General features: G+C 37.9%; 1 protein-coding gene across 1 annotated transcript; it reads left to right on the forward strand.

Annotated features, from left to right (window-relative positions):
• The first annotated feature begins 3,080 nt into the window (after positions 1 to 3,080).
• LOC113780563 lies at positions 3,081 to 5,290 on the forward strand. Its single transcript, XM_027326355.1, has 4 exons — positions 3,081 to 3,381; positions 3,433 to 3,629; positions 3,750 to 3,910; positions 4,102 to 5,290. The coding sequence occupies exons 1-4, from the start codon at positions 3,081 to 3,083 to the stop codon at positions 5,288 to 5,290; spliced, it is 1,848 nt and encodes a 615-aa protein (XP_027182156.1).
• Positions 5,291 to 22,997: the final 17,707 nt, after the last annotated feature.

Genomic DNA, 22,997 nt, shown 5'->3' on the forward strand with positions numbered 1-22,997 from the left:
GAAATTGTTCAAGTGGTTGGCTGAAATGTATTTGGAAGGTCCATGGTTTGTGATTTGGAATTGTTTTGATACCTTGGACTTCCTTTGTTGAATTTTATTTGGAATTGAATCTGTTGAGACCTAGGGCTAATGATTGATGAAACCCTAGTGAAAGTGATGTTTGAATTGTGATTTGGCTATTTTGGCAACCGGGAATACAATGTGCAAATGAATTGAAATCGTGAAGTCCGTTTTGGTCTGTTGAATTTGAGTACTATTAAATCAAGCTTTGTGGAATTATTTTATCTTAATATCAAGTTATAGAGATTGAGAATAGCACGTTAATATTAAAATTTAAATGACAGGACTTTTAAAACCTTGCTAACTAGTTAATTCTTTTCTTTGCTTAAACTAGTTTTATTACTTTTAGGAAATAATTGTATTAACTTTTAAATTTTAAGTTTTTTGTAAAATTATTCCTGGCTAGTTGTTTTGAGGAAAATTGTTAAAAACATGAGATTTTAATAATTTTAAAAAGAAAGGCTTAGAAAACTTGTTCGGCAAGAAAACTTGTTTGAATTAATTTGGTTTTAGTTGCACCTCTAGAAAGAAAAGTATCTTTAAAGGAATCATACGAAATATTTTATCGCTTTATTAGCTTTAATTCTAAGAGATTTATTAATTTTTCTGAGAAAATAAACTAGTTATATACCAGATAATATTCTATATATAAGCCAAGAGTTTGTATAGTAAAACTTATAGTTTTTAAAACTTGGTTTTCTAGGGTTTAGCGAGGGCGTGGACTTCGATTCCCAGCTTGACTTTTGAGCTTCACTTTTGGTGAGTGTCCGTGCTTGTTCTATGACTAATGTGTTAAAGTGCTTTCTTGACTTGTTATGTGATAATTGGAAGTGGATTTCCAGATCCATCGAAGTGGGCAGTGTGTACTTTATCGCACTAGCCCTTTCGAGTGGTGAATTATTTGAAATATTTTCTCGAATATCTTGCTCGCACTAGTTAAGTACTGAGTGGGGGAATGTACCACACCTGAGGGTGGGAGGGCCTCTTATCCTAACTCAAGTACCAAAATTTTGCAATTGTTGACTCTAGCGTGGACTCGTCAACTAAACCACCAAGCAGGGGAACGTACCACACCTTAGGGTGGGAGGGCCTCTTATCCTGATTTGGTAAACACGTGTTGTGACGTCGTGGGGTGAATCCCTCGACTAGTCTATAAAAAGGTATACTCGAGTAATACCAAACCCTCTCGTGAGAAGAACGGGCCCGCTGGGAGTAAGTTGGTTGGAGCGTGTTAAGGAAAAATAACGAATCTACATGGACCCTAGATAGTGAGAGCTGACGGAGGGTCAACTGCGATTAATTTTGATCAAGCTTGTGGAAAATGGCTCCTGAGAGCCCTGTATCCTACACTATGCTGTTATACGCTTTCCTACTTGTTAAATTTTAGTTTGGAGTTATTATTCGCTATTTATTTTATATGATTGCATGTTTGGGGCACCACTGAACTTTAGCTCACCCCACGATTATTTGTTTTCCTGAACAGGTTTTGGCATCCAAGAGACTTGAAGTCTATCTCTAACTTTTGTAAATGTGGTTATGAATTGGACTATGTATCTTTTGTTTTGGGTTGCCACTTGAAGCTAGAAAAGTGCAAACCCTAAGTTTTGGCTTGTATGAATGTATTTGAACTTTGCGAGTTCACTTTGTGGTTTGTATTGTATAAATGTAGTTATGTGTTAAACTGGTTGGGGTGTACTTAAGAGTGAACGTTCGGACGTCCATTGGGAATGTTATCTCTGAAGTTAATGTGTTCCTAGTATTCGGGTCATTTAAAGGTTTGGCTTGTTTGGGTGGCGAATGTTGTTTTGGAATAAGTTATATGTTGAAAGGGTTTAGTCGGTTTCCTTGCGTGAGTCCTGGCGAGAGTTGGGCAGGCGACCCGCCAATCCTCTGGTTCGCCTTAAGGAGAAGTGAGGTCGTCACAAGTGGTATCAGAGCCTAGGTTAGAAAAATTATTTGAAAGATTTATTAGATATGTTAGATACCCTGAGACTTGTAAAAGCTAGGAAGCGAGATAATTAGACATACCCTAAGTAGTACTTGAGCAAGTTAGCTAATTAAATTTTAACTTTTGGATTCTTGGTTATTTTGCAGGTATGAAAAACGGAAACGGACATGCTAATGGTAACGGAGTGGCTAATGGACATGTAGAGCTTCTTAGGTCCATTTCTTATAGGCCACGAAACGGAGGACCTCGTATACGTTATACACCAGCTTATAGGTACCCCCGATGCCAGTGTAGGGTCACATATGCCTACCCTAATGAGTTAGTACTGTCCTTAGACGACGAGTGTCGCCAGTTGAGGGACGCTAATCATACTTTGACCCAGGACGTCGAGGAGTTGAGCATCATGTTTGATACTCAGCTTGACCGCATAGCTGAGCTCGAGCAGAGGTTAGCAGCCGAGAGGGCTAGGTTAGAGGCTGCTCGTGAGGAGTTAAGGAGACAGAGGTCTCGATTGACTCGAGTAGTTGAGGAGGTACGAGATAGGAGTGCGGGTATTAGGGCTGACGCCACTATGATGATAGACGAGGTCATGGGTATCATTCAGGGCACTGCTCAGGCAGGTGTTGAGGAGGACCCGGAGGAGGACTCGGAAGAGGATCCGGAGGAGGACCCTAAGGAGGACGTTACTCCTAGCAGCCCTACTGAGGGTTAGACTAGGTTTGATTTGTTTGTATCTGCGTATCCAGGGTTAGATAGGGTGACACTAGATAGGTCATAGCATTTTGTCTAGCTTGATGGCCTACTTTTGAGGCATTATGTCCCTATTTTTGGTTTAAGGGATTGTTTGTACATATTTGTTAAACTTGTGTGCCATACTTTCGGAAGGCACCCTAACCTACTATTTGTGTGAACCTTGGTATGTGAATATATGTGTTGAGTGTTTTAATTTCTCTTTCTTAATATTCATGTTGATTTTACTTACAAAAGAAAAAAATAATAATAATAACAATAAGTAAATAAATATCAATATTTTCGATTAATTGCTCTATTTATATATAGGCATAACTAGGCTATGGATCGACGAGTTAGAGGTAGAGAACGTGGGAGATCAACGAGGCAACACCCTGAGGTTGGTGGTGATAGGGGACCTGAGGTCAATCAAGACCATGGTCAAGGGAGCGTGGCCGGAGATCCAGTGGCCACCGCGATTAATAGAATAACTGATGTTTTAGAGCGCATGACTGAGCACCAAGCCCATGGAGCGGTGCATCACCAAGGAGGCCCAATCGATACTGAGGATCGGGCATTAGAAAGATTCTTGAAATTTGGACCTCCTAAGTTCTATGGAGGCCCAGAACTTGAGGTAGCAGAAGGTTGGTAGGAGAGGATCTCTGACATTTTTGCAGCTTTAAATTATGCGAAAGAGAGACAAGTGACTTTTGCAGCATTCCAGTTTGAGGGAGCTGCTCGTTCCTGGTGGAACCTAATTAGGGTCAATTGGGACAGGAACCATACTCCTAGGACCTCGGCGAACTTCACTCGGGAGTTCAACGCCAAGTTTCTACCCCCTCTTATCCAAGAGAAAAGAGAGGATGACTTCATCAAGTGTAGGCAGGGGACGGTGAGTGTCGCCGAATATGAGATTCAATTCACTAAATTGTTCCGTTTTACTCCTGAATTGGTAGCCACGGAGCAAAGGCGTATAAGGAGGTTTGTGCAGGGACTAAATGTGGAAATCCAGGAGGGATTAGCTGCTGTTCGGATAGACACGTTTGCTGCTGCTGTTGAGAGAGCTCAGAGGGTTGAGGTTGCCAGAGTTCAAGTAAATTCTTCCAGGCCAAGAAAAGATTTGGCCCTAGCAGCAGTCGGGAGCCGACTTATGCAAACGCTTCACCGGCCAAAGTGGGTTAAGGAACGGGTGGAGTAAATAGTCCTGGAGCACCACGAGACGCTCTAGCGAGAGGAGCTGGGGCAAGAAGTGCCGGGGGAAGAGATATCGGAGCTAGAGGAGGATCAAGTGGAAGGAGTCAAACTAGGAACGCCCCGCAAGGAGGTCGTGTAACCACCCCTCAAGTAACTTGTGGTTATTGCAGGAGGGCTGGCCATACTGAGGACAGATGCTGGAGGAAAGAAGGAAAGTGCTTGAAGTGCGGAAACAGTAAGCACCAGGTTACCGGTTGTCCAAAAATACAAGAAAGTGGTACCCCGATTGCTAGGCAAGCCACTTCTGGAGGAAATAGGGCGAAAGTTCCTGCCAGGGTGTACGCTATAGCCGATCAACCCGTACCTGATTTCTCGGAGGTTGTGGAAGGTACTCTTCCAATCTTTTACCGTTTAGCTAGAGTACTAATTGATCCTGGCGCAACTCATTCATTTGTGAATCCAACTTTTATGTCCGAAATTGATGAAAAACCTGTTAAGTTACCCTTTGATCTTGAAGTTAGGACACCCATGGGTAATAAAAGTATAATCACTAGTCTGGCTTATAAGAACTGCGAGTTCTGGGTTGGAGAGCGTAAAATGCTAGTAGACCTAGTCAGTTTGGACATAAAAAGATATGATGTTATCATAGGAATGGATTTCTTAACTCATTACCATGCTAAGCTAGATTGTAGAGCAAAAGTGGTGGAATTTTGGATTCCCGGGGAAGCAACCCTGAAATTGGATGTGAAAGGTAGGTTGGCATCATCTGCTATGATATCGGGAGTTCGAGCAAGAAAAATGTTGTATAAAGGAGCACAAGGTTTCTTAACCTTCCTGATTAACGCTCCCAGTGACCAAGTAAAGTTGGAGGATGTACCAGTGGTAAGGGAATTTCCAGATGTGTTTCCCGAAAAATTAAAAACATTACCTCCGGAGAGAGAAGTGGAGTTCAAGATTGAACTAGTGCCGGGGATGGCCCCGATTTCTAAAACTCCGTACCGAATGGCTCCTGCAGAGCTAAAAGAATTGAAAATGCAATTACAGGATCTATTGGAGAGAGGTATTGTTAGAGAAAGTGATTCGCCATGGGGGGCACCTGTTCTATTTGCTAAGAAAAAGGATGGAAGTTTGAGATTGTGTATTGATTATCGAGAATTAAATGAAGGTACAATTAAGAATAAATACCCGCTACCATTGATTGATAGCTTATTTGACCAGCTGCAAGGATCAGTAGTTTTCTCCAAGCTGGATTTAAGGCAAGGGTACTATCAGTTGAAAATTAAGAAGGAAAACATACCTAAAACTACTTCAATACAAGATATTGACATTTTGAGTTCGCAGTCATGCCATTTGGGTTAACCAATGCACCAGCTGCCTTCATGGATTTAATGCAGAGAGTCTTTAAAAAGTACTTGGATCAGTTTGTAGTAGTTTTTATTAATGATATCCTAGTATATTCTAAGACTGGAGAAGAACATGCTAAACACTTGGAGATAATTCTGCAGATCTTAAGAGAGTATAAATTGTATGCTAAATTTAGTAAGTGTGAGTTTTGGCTGGATGAAATTTCTTTTCTGGGGCACAAAGTTTCTAAAGATGGAATTGCAGTAGATCCGGCAAAAGTTGAGGCAGTCACAATGTGGAAACAGCCAGAAACTCCAACAGAGGTTAGAAGTTTCTTGGGTCTAGCAGGTTATTACAGGCGATTCATCAAGGACTTTTCAAAGATTGCTGGACCTATGACAGAGCTGACAAAGAAAAATAATAAGTTCATTTGGACTCCAAAGTGCGAGTCAAGTTTTCAGGAGTTAAAGAAACTCTTAACATCAGCTTCTGTGTTGGCATTGCCTGACGGAGTAGAAGGTTATGTCGTATTCTCAGATGCCTCTAGGGAAGGTTTAGAATGTGTACTAATGCAAAAGGGTAAGGTATTGCCTATGCCTCTAGAAAATTCAAACCACACGAACAAAATTACCCAACGCATGACCTAGAACTGGCCGCAGTAGTCTTTGCCTTAAAGAAATGGAGACATTACTTGTACGGTGTGACCTTTGAAGTTTATACGGACCACAAGAGCCTTAAGTACTTGTTCTCCCAAAAGGAATTGAACTTGAGACAGAGGCGATGGGTAGAATTTTTGGAGGATTATGATTGTTCAATAAACTACCACCCAAGAAAAGCCAACGTGGTAGCAGACGCTTTAAGTAGAAAGGCCCAAGTAGCGGGGTTAATGGTAAAAGAATGGGACATGTTAGAAGAGATTAGTGTTTGGAACCCTCGCTTGGGGAGATTGAAGATTCTGTTTGGGAACTTGTCGTTGAAATCCCCATTATTGGAGCGTATTAAGGAGGCACAGAAAACGGACCCTATAGTCCAGAACAAGTTGGAGAAGTTACAAAAAGGAGAAACCCTAGACTTTAAATTAGAGTCTGAAGGAGTGTTAAGATTTCGAGATCGAATTGTGGTTCCAGTTGATGAAGGATTAAGGAAAGAAATTTTAGAAGAATCACATCGGTCGAGGTATACTATACACCCAGGAGTGAACAAAATGTATCACGACGTGAAAGAGTTATACTGGTGGGACGGTTTGAAAAAGGACGTGGCAAAGTTTGTACAAAAATATTTGATCTGCCAACAAGTAAATGCTGAACATCAGAAATCCTCTGATCTATTGCAACCACTAGAAATTTCCGAATGGAAGTGGGAACACATAACCATGGATTTTGTAACGGGGTTATCTCGAAGTCAAAAAGGTTTTGATGCGGTTTGGGTGATAATTGACAGGCTTACCAAGTCCGCACATTTTCTACCTGTGAGTATGAGCTTTTCTTTGGAAAAATTGGGCAAGTTGTACACAGAAGAGATTATGAGATTGCATGGTATTCCTATAAGCATTGTGTCTGATCGAGATCCAAGGTTTGTCTCACATTTTTGGCAAAGATTTCAAGAAACATTGGGAACCAAATTGAAGTTTAGTACCGCTTATCATTACCAAACAGACAGGCAGTCAGAAAGAACAATTCAGACTTTGGAGGATATGCTGAGGTCGTGTATATTGGATTTTGGAGGTAAATGGAATCAGTATATGGCCTTAGTAGAATTTGCCTATAATAACAGCTATTACGCTTCAATTCAAATGGCACCTTATGAGGCATTGTATGGGAGAAGGTGTCGATTCCGATTCATTGGGATGAAGTAGGAGAGAAGAAAATTTTAGATCCAACGGTTATACCTTGGATGGAAGAAACTCATGAGAAAGTGAAACTGATTAGAGAAAGGCTTCAAACTGTCCAGAGTCGACAAAAGAGCTACGCCGACACAAGGAGAAAAGATTTGGAGTTTGAAGTGGAGGACAAAGTTTTCCTAAAAGTTAAACCTTTGAAGGGCGGAGTAGTGTCCAAAAAGGGTAAAAAGCTAAAGCCAAGGTATATTGGACCTTTTGAAATTTTGAAACGAATCGGTAAAGTGGCATATCAGTTGAGGTTGCCTTTGAGTATGGCCAAGATTCACAATGTATTTCATGTTTCTATGCTCAAGAAATATCACCCCGATCCAAGCCACGTGCTACAATTGGAAGGAATTGAAGTGGATGAGTCGTTGACTTATGAGGAAGAACCAGTTAAGATTTTGGAAAGAGAAGTAAAGGAATTGCGAAGTAAGAAAATTCCTTTGGTGAAGATTCTATGGAAAAATCATGGAATAGAAGAAGCAACTTGGGAATTAGAAGAGGAAATGCAGAGAAAGTACCCCGAACTACTTCATTAGAAGGTGAGAATTTTGAGGACAAAATTCATTTAAGGGGGGGAGGATGTGAGAACCTTGAAAAAATATATACATATATAGACATGTTGCATTTGCATTTTAGACTCTTAATAACTTTTATCATTATTGGTTCTTGAATAAGTATGTAAAAATAATTTTTAAGTTACAAATAATCTAGTTGTGCAAAATATTGGATTATTTGAATTTTTGCCAAGTTAAATTAATATTTCTTGACGTAGAGTATTTTATTGCTTTAATATTAATTTTTTGAATTTCGATAGCTAAATTTTAAGTGTTATTAACGTTAAGTGACAACGGGAACCTAGAACTAAGACGAAAATGATTTGGGTCAAATTCCTTATAACTGCGCTTAGGACGTTAAAATTTCGATAATTGAATTCTTACGAGTTTAGTACACTAGTAGGCTATCGAATTTCATTAGATTTTGGAATTAGTTTACGAGTGAGAACCTAAGTAGAAGGTCGAACAAGTTGTTAAAAGACCAAATTAGCCTTCCTACATTTCAAATTCGCCATGCAGCCATGGAACAATTCTTGAACAAGCTTCAATTCCAAACAATTCCAATTTCTGCCGGTTCTATTTTTCACTCTTCATTCCAGCACCTACCATCCCTAATGCTGACTTAGCCACTTAAAACACTCCATTATATACATTCCACTACACACACACACCACTATATCAACTGCATTACACCACAACAACACTCCAATTCTATTCCTTCCTCCTGCCGTGAGCCGAGAGTGGAGTGAGAGAGAGAGGGAGCCGAGTTCTTCATTTTCCTTTCTTCCTGTCCACAAGCTATAAAAAAAAAAGTGAGACCTGCTGATTTTTCCCATTTCAACCGTGAGCTGATGAAGAGACCGAGAGCCAAATTTCCTCCATTCTAGTCGCAAGCTTGAGCAAGGGAGAGGGAGAGCTAGCGGACTGCAATTCTGGACTGCCGAGAGGAGAGAAATATCGCAGCTGCTAAGTCGTGTGTGTTGAGCTTCAAACTGAGGTAAGTTTTGGACTTAGACTAGTTTTTTATTGGTTGATGAAGCTGTTTAGGGGCATGCATGTGAGAGTTGTGCGGTTGGATGAAGAATTAAGTTACAAGAAATATGGTTTTGAATGAATTTGGGTTTGCCGAGAGCTTGGGCTGGATATTACAGCTTTAATTGGCCAATTGGTGGTGATCTGAGTTTAATTGTGTATTTAGCTAACTAAAAACTAGATGACTATGCCTTGCATGAGGTTAATCAGCTGTGAGAAAGCAAGAAAATTGAAGGAATACAAAATCTGCTTGCATGCAAGCCAACCGAGAGCTGACTTGGGTGAATTCCTGGTTGGTTAGTGATTTTGATGTTGTCCGAACTTGGTTTTGGAGCAAATCTGATAGATAGCTGTTTTTTTTTGGTCATGCATGTAGCTGATGAGTCGTGGTTAAAAAAAAAAAAGAATAGAAAACTGAAATTGTGGCCGAGAGGGGGGGGATTGAGCACTTGACTAGTTTTCCTTCAAATTTTAGCTAAGATTTTTATACTGGGTATTTAAGATTAGTTTGTAGCTGGTTAATCACCTTTTGCATGTTGAGTTGAAGTAAAAATTGAAGGAAGTTATGGACAAAACACTATAGGTTAATTGGTTATATTGCTGGAATTTGTACATGGTTGCTAGCCGTACTAGTTGAAACTTTTGGTGAGATTACTTTCTGGATTTGTGTATTATTTGTTTTAGTTTAGGTTGGACAGATTATAAGCCATATGTTTAGTGTTTCTAGCAAGTAAAAGATGGAGTTAATGGATTTCTTGAATTAACATTTGCTGGAATTTTTCTTGACTATCGAAACAAGAAAGGAAAAATCTGAAATTCTAGAGTTAGTTGTGTGTAAGCTAGCCGTGACTTATCTTCTATGTTTGAGTTAAATTTCTGGTTGATTGTTGCAAGGAATTATTGTTTGTCGTCAAGAGCTAATGATTGATGAAGCTCTTAGCCATTTAAGTAATTTGTGCAAGAGTTAGATTCTTGGTGAAATTGTTCAAGTGGTTGGCTGAAATGTATTTGGAAGGTCCATGGTTTGTGATTTGGAATTGTTTTGATACCTTGGACTTCCTTTGTTGAATTTTATTTGGAATTGAATCTGTTGAGACCTAGGGCTAATGATTGATGAAACCCTAGTGAAAGTGATGTTTGAATTGTGATTTGGCTATTTTGGCAACCGGGAATACAATGTGCAAATGAATTGAAATCGTGAAGTCCGTTTTGGTCTGTTGAATTTGAGTACTTTTAAATCAAGTTTTGTGGAATTATTTTATCTTAATATTAAGTTATAGAGATTGAGAATAGCACGTTAATATTAAAATTTAAATGACAGGACTTTTAAAACCTTGCTAACTAGTTAATTCTTTTCTTTGCTTAAACTAGTTTTATTACTTTTAGGAAATAATTGTATTAACTTTTAAACTTTAAGTTTTTCGTAAAATTATTCCTGGCTAGTTGTTTTGAGGAAAATTGTTAAAAACATGAGATTTTAATAATTTTAAAAAGACAGGCTTAGAAAACTTGTTCGGCAAGAAAACTTGTTTGAATTAATTTGGTTTTAGTTGCACCTCTAGAAAGAAAAGTATCTTTAAAGGAATCATACGAAATATTTTATCGCTTTATTAGCTTTAATTCTAAGAGATTTATTGATTTTTCCGAGAAAATAAACTAGTTATATACCAGATAATATTCTATATATAAGCCAAGAGTTTGTATAGTAAAACTTATAGTTTTTAAAATTTGGTTTTCTAGGGTTTAGCGAGGGCGTGGACTTCGATTCCCAACTTGACTTTTGAACTTCACTTTTGGTGAGTGTCTGTGCTTGTTCTATGACTAATGTGTTAAAGTGCTTTCTTGACTTGTTATGTGATAATTGGAAGTGGATTTCCTGATCCATCAAAGTGGGCAGTGTGTACTTTATCGCACTAGCCCTTTCGAGTGGTGAATTATTTGAAATATTTTCTCGAATATCTTGCTCGCACTAGTTAAATACTGAGTGGAGGAATGTACCACACCTGAGGGTGGGAGGGCCTCTTATCCTAACTCAAGTACCAAAATTTTGCAATTGTTGACTGGAGCGTGGGCTCGTCAACTAAACCACCAAGCAGGGGAACGTACCACACCTTAGGGTGGGAGGGCCTCTTATCCTGACTTGGTAAACGCGTGTTGTGACGTCGTGGGGTGAATCCCTCGACTAGTCTATAAAAAGGTATACTGGAGTAATACCAAACCCTCTCGTGAGAAGAGCGAGCCCGGTGGGAGTAAGTTGGTTGGAGCGTGTTAAGGAAAAATAACGAATCTACATGGATCCTAGATAGTGAGAGTTGACGGAGGGTCAACTGCGATTAATTTTGATCAAGCTTGTGGAAAATGGCTCCTGAGAGCCCTGTATCCTACACTGTGCTGTTATACGCTTTCTTACTTGTTGAATTTTAGTTTGGAGTTATTATTCACTATTTGTTTTATATGATTGCATGTTTGGGGCACCACTGAGCTTTAGCTCACCCCACGATTATTTGTTTTTCTGAACAGGTTTTGGCATCTGAGAGACTTGAAGTCTATCTCTAACTGTTGTAAATGTGGTTATGAATTGGACTATGTATCTTTTGTTTTGGGTTGCCACTTGAAGCTGGAAAAGTGCAAACCCTAAGTTTTGGCTTGTATGAATGTATTTGAACTTTACGAGTTCACTTTATGGTTTGTATTGTATAAATGTAGTTATGTGTTAAACTGGTTGGAGGTGTACTTAAGAGTGAACTTTCGGAAGTCCATTGGGAATGTTATCTCTGTAGTTAATGTGTTCCTAGTATTCGGGTCATTTAAAGGTTTGGCTTGTTCGGGTGGCGAATGTTGTTTTGGAATAAGTTATACGTGAAAAGGGTTTAGTCGGTTTCCTGCGTGAGTCCTGGCGAGAGTTGGGCAGGCGACCTGCCAACCTTCTGGTTCGCCTTAGGGAGAAGTGGGGTCGTCACATGATGGCTGTAATGTGTATATTTTTTGCATGAATTGTATATATATGTATATAGTTTAGTGTATAATATTTTGATATTTTGTGCATTTTGTGCATTTTATAATTTTCAATACTTTGAACTCGAACCCTATTTTATTCCTATTATAGAAGTTAATAAACAATCAAATGGAGACCCGTGGTCGAGGTGGGGATAGAGGACGAGAACAAAGAACCGAAGGGGTAACCATTGAAAATGCAAATAGACAAGCCGAAACCCAAGTAGCTACGGCCATACAGCGAATAGCTGATTTGTTAGAACAAATGGTCAACCAACAGGGTCAAAACCAGGTACAGCATCCCGAAAATCATGAGGGAGAGGACCGTGTTTTAGAACGGTTCCAGAAGTTTCTACCGCCAAAATTTTTGGATGGGCCTAACCCTGACATAGCAGAGAGTTGGTTGGATCGAATGTTAGATATTTTCGCTGCATTAGGATACCCGTAGGAACGGCAGATAGCTTTCGCTGTTTTTCAATTTGAGGGGGCGGCTCGTGCCTGGTGGAATGTGATTCTAGCCAAATGGAATAGAGAGCAAACCCCATGGACATGGGTTAACTTCACCCGTAAGTTTAATGAGAAGTACTTACCGCTTCTTGTTCAAGAATGGCGGGAGGATGAGTTTATACGACTGTGTTAAGGGACTTTGAGTGTGGCGGAGTACGAGACGCAGTTTACCAAACTCTCTCGTTTTGCTCCAGATTTAGTACTGACAAAACAGAAGAGAATTCGTTAGTTTGTCCAGGGCTTGAATGTGGAGATTCAAGAGGCACTGGCGGTTTCTCAATTGGAGACATATAGTCAAGCTATTGAAAAAATACAAAGAATTGAAAATACTAACAGTCAAGTAAAAGCTTTTCATGATAGAAAAAGAAGACAACCTAACACAAACAGTTATATAGAGGGACAGAGCTCGAAAAGCGAGCCACCATCTAAGATGGGCCGAGGAGTCGGTGGTCCACGATTAGCAGGATCCTGAATTAGGAAAATTTTGATAAAGTTCAGGCAGGGAGAGAGACCCAGAAGAGTACCTCATGTGGAGGTCCGACATTAGGACCCAGAATGACATGTGGGTTTTGTGGGGCTGCTAACCACATGAAAGATAATTGTTGGAAGAAAGGGCAAGTTCGAAAATGCTACCGATGTGGTAGTGCTGAGCACCTGATTGCTCAGTGCCCTCATCTGTCAAAAGAAGGAAATTTGCCAAGGGCAGAAGGGAACACTTCTAAGCCGACCAATGCAGCGAGTAATCGACTGAAAGTGCCGGCAAGGGCCTATGCAATGGGATATCAAGAGGTGAATGACCCCTTGGTAATCATCAAAGGTACACTCCCTATCTTCCATCGTACCGCAGAAGTTTTAATAGCCTTATTGTGGTTTCTTTCTAATTGTTTTGGAAGATTACTAGCCTTAAGGCCGAGTATAACGGAATTATTATGTTGGTAAGATATTATAGAATTCGATCTACGAGACATTTGAAATTCATTGAGAATAAAGACCATTGAGACTTTGAGATAAGGATTACATGGTTGGTTCTTGAATTGGAATACATAAGTGACAAATTCTTGAGATGGTATTTACTATTAATGATGAACTCATTAATAAGGTATTAGAGTATTCCAACCCTTAGCTCGTGAAAAGATTAAGAATGCACGATTTACGTGATATCAAGTCTGGAATAGGTTTTCATCAAGGAAAAGCAGAATACCGAAGAGATATCGGGAATGTTTGAAGTAAAAGTTGGAATTTCAAGGACGAAATTCTTTTAAGGAGGGGAGATTGTAATACACCAAATTTTAAGATATTGTTTTCAAAGAGGCTATTAAGGTTTATTTATTTTGTTTTATTCTAAAGCCTTGTTTTGTTTTAAAAGACTAGAAACCTTAAATTTTAATAAAAAATCCTAGTTTTACTTGTGACAAAAACGTTGTTGTTTAATTGAATTTATGTATGACAATGCATGCTTTATGATAAGTAATTATAATAGGTGAGTGGTTAGTAGGCCCGTGAGAGGTAATTAAGTTTGATGAATTGTTGAATTACATTAAGTTGGTGATCTATGGAGTTATAAAATCTCTCATATTTTTCTTACAAATTTCCTTTTAGTTGGAATCCATTACGTTTGGATAGTTTTACTACGCATTCACTGATAGGTTGCGATTTTATCATTTATTTTATTATTAATTTCCCATATTACTTGACCTGATGTGGATTAATTATTAGATTCTACTCACTTTTCATAAATTGCATTTATTTTAGGGGAGTAGAACGAAAATGTGATAACAAGTGCCAATTTGACAAGAAAGGAGTCCAAGTAATAAAGCCTATCCCAGGGGCATTTTTGGAAAGGAACACTTGAGCCCATTTTGGTAATTACCGCAAAGGCTAGGATGGCTGGAGGGCTTCTTCTATCCCTGGGGGGGCCGCCGCACATGGGATCGACGCAGGAGAATAGATTAGCAATTAGATATGAATTGGAATTGCAGAGGATCAGGACTACTTTTGTTTTTCTTTCGTCCAGTAGCTTAGCTTTGATTTTTCCTTTGCTGGCTTTGGGGATAGTAGCATGTCTTCTTGGATGTCAGGAGCACTTAGGAGTTGTTTCCTTTAACTTTTCCCTTAGATCTCTTTTTATATTTTTCTTTCCGACACATGGCAGAAGAGGGGGAGCTTAGCCTTTGACTTTTCTTTTCGTCTTTAGTTGCTCTTCCTTAGGAATAGACAAGTGATGAGTTAAATCCCTTTTTCTAGTCAAGGAGCAACGGATGCTTTGACTCGCCTAAAATTGTGAGATCGATTTAATTTTACCTTTTTCTTTTATTTATTGGTATTCGCATATTCCCTGGTTACAGTGCTTATGATTGTTTAATTAATTGATTATCTTGGATCCGGATAATTAGTTAATTTGATAATCTATTGTCAATCGGGACGTTAAATCCGTAATTGTTTAATTGTCTCAAAATAGTGATAACTGGCATGATTGGATTTGTGTCAGAGGAATACGCGGGCTAACCTAAAATAACCCTGGTAGTGTGTTATTTGATTAGAATAGGGCTCCTCTAATACGTAAGGCAATTGGAGAATTAAATCTTACGGGCGTACCTAAGATTATTTCTCAATTAGAGTAGTGATTAATGGGCGTACCTTAATCACCGACACAGTAAGGAGGGATTGACTGTCATCGCTTGTTTGGCAGTTATAACCTATTTATTAGTAAATAATTGGAATTGCCTTTGTTTCAATGATCAATTAGGTGAACCATTGCTGAAGTTATTCCTTGGCTAGATCCTTAATTATCACTCGTTTGATTTTAGTAAATTGTTATTTAATTTCTAGTTGGCTGTTTTATTTTTATTATTTTACTTTTAGTTGAATTGCTTAAATTGTCACCCCTGATATAAAAACACCCCCTTGTCACTGTGAATTTGAAAAGAAATAATTACTCCCAGTCCCTGTGGATTCGACCCTACTCACCGCTATCTACAGAAATTACTTTTAGTTTGAGCATGTTTTATTATTACACAGGCCCGACAACCTGTCATTCACTCCCTCAATAGTTATAATGAATAAGAGATTTAAGAGTTTTACCCTTAGTTTTATAGTTCGGGTAAATTAGGGTTTTTTGCGTATTTTGGCCGTGTGATCACTTGGTGAGGTGTGTGTACTAGATTGATGGTTAAGAGTGAGTTTTATATAAGAAAAAATATGTAAATAGAAGTGATAATAATAAGTGAGTGAATCATAAGTTAAAACCCTAGTACGTGCGAAATAAGGAAAAACGGGTTGAACCGACATGTACTGTTTGTTACCGATTGAGTACACCATTTGAACACCACTTTACTACCTTAATATCTTTGTTATTATTGCAGAAATATCAGCCCTTAATTATCCTAGAGAGGGCCGAAATTATTGACCAAAAAGAAAGGAAAAAGAAGAAAAATTGAAGACTTAATCTTGGAATGACAAGTGGCAACCATCCAAGGGTTGTTTGACCAACCAATTTTCTTCATTTTTATCACCAAATTCACTTCTTTTCCTCTTTATTTCTGCACATTCCAGCCGAGCTTCAAGAGAGAAAAACACAAGAGAGAAACTAGCAACCTTCACCTTGAATCCATCCTTAGTTGAGTGCAAGCAACCGAACTAAACCGATTAACCTCCCCTTTTGGTACTTGGAAGCCTTGGGGTGCTGAAAATTTGGAAAGAAAGTGGTGTGTTTCTCACTTACAAAGGACCTTTGGAAGGTATTATTGCTGCCTATCCTTTTCCTCTTCCTTAATCTTGTTTAAGTTTGGATAGAAACTCATATTCTTGGTTTATGACGGTTAATTAGTGAGTTTTGCATGATATGGTGGAATATTTAGTTAGGGTTTGATATTTTCAGTTATGATTCTTGATTTTTATCTAGTATATGATGTTGGTAAGGTCGGATAGAGGCTTGGGGTATTGATTTGAGACATAAATGTGATTTTCAAGCATTGAATCATCAAATTTCCAACCTTAAGGATGAATCTGCCCTGTTTATGACCTGTTTAATTTGTCCATATTAGAGGCTGAATCAGGCCTAGATCAAAACATGAAAGTTGCAGGTAATGGAGTTATATAGCTCTCTGTAAAATTTCAGATTAATCGGAGCACTGTAGTGTGTGAAATAACTAAAATACCCCTGACTACCAAATGCCCTATTTCGCGGGCAGTTTTGAGATTTCACATTTTTGGCTTCATTTTTCACTTTGATCCGTATCAAATAATCTTTTGATCAAAACACAAAAATTTTAGTTCTATGTTTCAGCTTTCCAACGCATCTGAAAACACCTCAATCGGACGTTTGTAGCCTGAGTTATTGCCATTTGAATCCAGTTCTGACAACCAGACTGACAATGAAATTCTGGTTCTGTAATCTGCAAATTCGACCTGGATCAACTATGAACTGGGTTGAATTGTCTTCATGAAAATTGTAACCCTTTGTCTTAGATTCGAAATGCTACCTAGTACACCTTAATCCGATAACCACAGCTCCATTTATGGTCAAAACCGTACAATTCGTTTTCATACCATTTTCTGTCGCGCGCACCGTTTTAATTTCCCCGCGCGTGCGCATGCATTTCTTGGCCGTTTTTGCTGTTTTGGCCGTTTTAGGCCTATGATGGTTGTTTGACTAATAGTTAAGCATAATCTTTTATCATAGGCAGTGACGACTCGGACGGAGTCGATGGACCCGTGTAAATTGCCTTGATTTGCGTGCTAGTTATTTTGGGTGAGTAATTGGGTTTGTTTATGTGATAAATTGTCAAAGTGTTTTGTATATGTTAAATGGGTACTTAGGCGAGGGTGTACTTTATCTCACTCGATCTAAACTCATTCTCTGCTCTTGATTTAATATTGGAGAATACATGCCTTGTGGTGAGTATCACCCCTTGTGCTGTGTGCTGATGGGGTAATTACGTGACTTGAGTATTTTGATGAGTACTTTGTTGAGAGGTATCCTTTGTTGAGAAATTGGATATCTCAAGGTTTGGTTCCAATTCGGTTCCAAGGGTAGACAGACTATTCAAGCCAGTCGGGGTTTGGTCGAAGTTAGTTCTATGCTAACCTTGGGATTTCGTTCTTTGTTAAAGCAAAGTGATTTTGTTTTGCTCGAGTTGCTGTGTGCTGTTGACTGGCCAGCAGGGGTTGATGAGGTGAACGGGGAAGTAAGTGGAGTCTACGGACTATGAGTATTTTGGTTGACGAAGTGTCAACAGGTGGTCAAGCGGGGAATTGAATTGGCTTTGAAACTACTTGTATCCTACCATTGTGATGTTACATTTCTGTTTATTGATGTTAAATGTCTTGGTTTACATGTCTATTTAGCTGTGGTTTTACGTTTTTACCCCGATTATTCACTAAGCATATAGTTTACCCCATTCCATTTGTTTTCCTTAGCAGGGACCGACGCGGGGATTGCTTGGGAAGGTGTATAGACTTTTGGTTTATAGAATAGTTGATTTTGCCCTAATACTTGTTATAAGTTGACTAGTAAGATGTGTATATTTGTTGTGGCGGTTATAGTTAGTAGCTTCTCTAGAGTTTACTTTCTGGTACTAATTGTGTGTATGGCCTGATGTAATAGCTTATACAACTTTTGAAGATGCAATAGTGTAAATAGAACTTTCTTTTAGCGTGACATCTATTTTCTCATTTTTGGTATCGAGTCCTGACGCGAGTTAGGCAGGCAATCCGCTATACCCTATGGTACGCCTCTGGGTACGGTGGGGTTATCACAGTTGATTTATCACTAGCTTCAAAAGGGTGTTGATTTATTATTTATGTTGCTGAACATGATATTCTGAATGATAGGGGGTGGCTTTATAAAGAGGCTTTAGAGAAGAGTGAGTGGGGTGGAGATGTGGAGGTCCTGCAGGTTATAGGGGAAGATCATGTCTTCAATTTGTTTTTTTTTTTTTCCAAAGGAGAGAATGTTTTGTCGTTGCTAAAAAAGTTGGCTACTTTCATCAACAAGAATATTGTGTAGATGCATCTTTAAGTTGATAATCACTTTGTTTATTATCATTCTCTGTTTAAAGTTCATTTAATCTTGTTAATAAAAAAACTCATATATAAGTGTTTGTTTCAAAATATATGAACTGAGCAAGATAGCATGCATAATTTCCTTCTCCATCTCCCAGTATACATTAGATATTTTGTTACTCCATATTGTTACTCAATATGCGTGAGTGTTTTTATATTCGCTTGAACTACCGTAAAATCCTTTTTAATCACAGGTACCAAATACCCGCGCGATGCGCGGACATTCCCCTCCTAATATATATATAAACATCATAAGACATTTTATAATATCAACAGTAATGGTTGAAGATACAACCAAAAAACTAACAAAGACTACACTTGGAATTCCAAAATCTATTCTAAATTCAAATAAAAATTACCTACAAATCAATGAACATATCTGCGCATATTTTTAATTGTCAAATTTACTAGTTAATTGCTTCAAGCTGCAATATCAAGTTGAGATTTGATAACAAAAATTCAAGAAGTTCTAAATCTAACAAACATATCTGAAAGAACTCAGATCTATCAAAGGAAAGACCAAAGAAGGACTAAAAATGTCCTATTAAAATACCCTTAAAAAGAAGAAAACTCTGACCAAAAGATTTTAGGAAAGGTGAAACTCTCACAATGTCAAAGCATAAAAAGTCATAGTAATTAACCAATTCTTTATAGAATTAACTCTAATTATCAATGTACTTGTTTGATCCGTATACTGCAAAAAAGAGATAATTGGACTTAATTTAATTGTTAATCGGGAATCGATAACCTGAAAGTCTAGACTGCGTGACATGAGAATGAATTAGTGGTCAATTAAAATTTCTGGGACTACACCATTGTGAAGAAGGAAGATGGTGCAACTTAGATCATTAGCTCGACCGTTAATTGATTCTCAATTTGGGGAATGGGGATGGATTAAATATATTCTTATAGAATGATTCTGGGCATCCTATTGGTGTACTGATATGGAGGTGTTTTCCCAATCAAGTTGGCGTATGCTAATTCGAAAATCTTCATGGGTGAAGATTGGCCTACTCAAGAATAAGGGTGGCAATTCAGTGAGTTGGGTCAAATTTAGGCGAGTTGTTTATGAGTTTGATATAATTGGTTGGTAACCCAATCCGTCCAACATTTCAACGGGTCAATTTTTGACAGGTTGTCGAACCTGTGCAATAATAAATACCTGCTCAAATAAAATACAAATTCTGTATATAGCGGTAAGCAGGGTCGAATCCACAGGGACTGGGGATAATTTAATTTCTTCTCAAGTTCCAGATATGGGGGGTTTTTGAAAATGAGAGTAACTAAATTATTTGGAATAAATTAAAATAAAATAAAATAACTACAACTCAAATAACTAATTATCACAATAAAAATAATAATGGACGAACTCTAGCCAAGAGACAACTTCGGAGATGGTTCACTTAATTCGATCACAGATGCAAGGATTATTCCAGTTACTATCTGATAAATTAGTTATAGTTGTCATACACGCGATAAACAACCAACTCTTCCTCAATTTGTCGATAACCAAGGTACGACCGTTGACTATTTCTCTAATCAGGAAACAACCCTAGGTACGACCATAGAAGTTCAATTCCCTAATTGCATGAATAATTAGAAGAGCCTAATTCTAACCAATCAACACGCTACGAGGGTCTCTTTAAGTTAGCCTGTCTATCTCCCTGACACAAACCCAATCATGCCAGTTGCCACCAATTTAGAATAATTAAACAATTACGGATTTAACTACCCTAATTGGCTTCGGGTTATTGAATTAATCTAGAATCCGGGCCCTGGATAATTGAATAATAAAACAACCATATGAACATAGAGTAGAAGATAGACAAATACCAGTGAATAATAGAAATAAATAAAAACTAATTCGATCTCACAAATTTAGTAGAACCAAGTCCTCCGTTGTTCCTTGACTAGATCAGAAACTTAGCCACGCCTCATGAGAAAATTTCCCCGTAATTTAACTGAGGTCCAGGCCATCAAAAGAGCCAAGAAAGAAAAGAAAACTAAAACTATGCTAAAAGCTAAGCTAAAACTATTGATAAGAAAACCTCCTGTACGTTTCTCCCTTTTTAAAGCCAAAAGAAAGTCTAATGCTATCTCTAGTGGTTCCCACTGAACTGAGAGTCCAAGGGCCAAAGAATTGGAGCTTTGCCAAAGTCCTTGTTTTTAATTTCCTCTTTACCCGTAAGACTCCTAGTACAAGTCCACCCTTTTCAGCATAAAGATAGGAAATCCCTTTTTGTAGCATCCTGTGGAGCCCGGCTTGTATTTCCTTTTAGAACTTCCCATGTGTGGAGTGTTTTTCTCTATAAAGTCTCCTTTTTAGCACTTGTTTGCTCCACTTCCTGTAATTAGGGCCAAATACCAAATATAAGTACATTTCAACAATTAAAACAATATTTGGCAAGGACAAAGAGGGAAATTAATCATAAAATTAACAACAAATTATGTCCTATCAATTTTCGATTTGGGCTAATGTGGATTTACTCAAACGCAGCATTCACTAATGACCCAAACCAGCTGTCTTTTAAAATTTTTTGCCCTTTTTCCTTACTAATTACTTGATCTTCTTTCCCAGCATAAAGAACCTATTTGACACTTTGCAACAAGCCGTCGGCTTCTCCGCCAATTATAGTCCACTGTCTCTGGTGACCGATTGGTGACTTGTTTCTGTGTGGATCTATCATGCATTCTTAATAATAAACCAAAATCCACCATAGGCATAACAGCGACTAGCTATAGCACCACCACTTACTCCATTTTTCTTGTTTTTGTATTTCGAGTCCGTTTGGTTGGACTGAAAATATTTTCTATCGAAGTCATTTTTCTGGAAAATCACTTCCTTCCCTATAATTTTCCAGTATTTGGTTATTAAGTGAAAATATTTTCCAAATTCCTTTTTTCATAATTTTCCGGTAGTTGGTTTGTCAATGAAAATATTTTCTGATATATTTGTTGATATGTTGCAAATATTTTTCTACTTTCAAAATATTCATTTCATTACAAGTTCATTTTAGTTTCTATCCATTATAATCATATTATCATTTCTATAAAATATTTATTCATATTACACAGCTTCCTAAATTATGTGTAAGGATGTAAACCTTAAATTAACTAACCACTTTGTGAGTATTAATCACTATGGAATCAATACTAAGAACTCCTTCCTTTTTCTTATTAAAATTTCTGGAATGGTGATCAGGGCTTTGGAAAATGGTCAACTCCAGGGACAAGTACCCCAGCAACTTTTTAGTTTACCTCAGATCCAAATAGTGTAAGTTTAAAAATAAGCAATCTCGAAGAAAGAAAGCATTTGGATGCTACCTGGAGAAGTGAAAGAACTTATTTTGATAGCATTAACTTTTAACAGGATTCTGAGGAAGAACGCATTCAATGATACATTGGATATGGGTAACAACATTAGCCAACAACTGCAACTTGTTGATTTGTAGAATAATGATATATCTTCAGTAGTACTCAGTTCCGGATACAGCAAGACATTACTGTGAGTGATAAAATTCAAAAAACTTCCACTGACATACATGAAATACCACACGTTTCCAATTCTCTTTCCTGACCAAACTGCTGAATATTTTCTCTTTACTCCAGTTTGATGGGGAATCCAGTATGCACAAGTTCAATCGCAAGCACATCTTACTGTCAGCCACAGAAACGATCTGCAACAAATTGTTCAAACCAGCCTCAAGTGTTGCACCGTCTTCTCCAAAACCCAAAACTTAGGAAGCTGTGCAATTTTCTCTCCAAATCAACCTTTATTTATGCTGTATAAACTAGAATCCATAAATAATTTTTGCCACAAAATGTGAAGACCCAGACAGTGGGTCTTTGCCGGAGTTGGAGATGCTGCCGGCGAAGAAGGGATTTGTTTGCTGATGAGATGTCTCTGGAGATGGTCTGTCATCACTGTCGAAGAAGAGATTGGTCTTTTATCGATGGTTCCTTGCTGGAGGCTGTGAAAAGAAGACTGCTTTTATGAAAGGAAAATAACTTCACAATGATAGATAAAGAAGTTATTTTCCTCCTGTCAGTGTAACTTATTTTCTGTCAGAAATTATTTTCTCAAATTAATTGACAACCAAACAACGGAAAATATGAAAAATATTTTCCAAAAATCCTTTTCCACCCAAACAAACAGACCCTTCATATCGGAAATTTTACGAAGAAATCTCTCTTCAAGGTAGTTATAAATATAATAGATTTAAGCGAGTTTAATGTGTTCAAGGCACAAATTCAAGAGAGTTTTAGGGGGTCCACATCTCAATCTAAGAGAAGTTTTGATTATGCATCAAATCGAAAGAGTAAGTTATGAATTTTTGGACCGATAAACATTATGTTATTTAGGCTCTTTTGTACTTTCAATTTTAGGTACCTTTGAGCTTTAGAATTATTTTCTAGGGTTTTATATTTGCTCTTTTGTACTCTCTTTTTGTTATACTAACTCTACTACCCTTTGTCCCTCGACGTAAAACCATGTAAAATTCTATGTCTTTCTGTTCATTATATTTACTTTTTAATTATCTTTATTAGATTGATAAAAATCCTATTATTCTTGTTGGTTAATTTCGTGAGACTAGACCTAAGATGCTCCGCCATGAAACCACAAGTTGTGCAAATCAATAGATACGTTTCTCAAAGGAGTCATCAACTCGGATCTAACTTGAAATTG

The sequence above is a fragment of the Coffea eugenioides genome, chromosome 8, assembly GCF_003713205.1.
Source record: "Coffea eugenioides isolate CCC68of chromosome 8, Ceug_1.0, whole genome shotgun sequence".
In the NCBI taxonomy this organism is placed as follows: domain Eukaryota; kingdom Viridiplantae; phylum Streptophyta; class Magnoliopsida; order Gentianales; family Rubiaceae; genus Coffea; species Coffea eugenioides.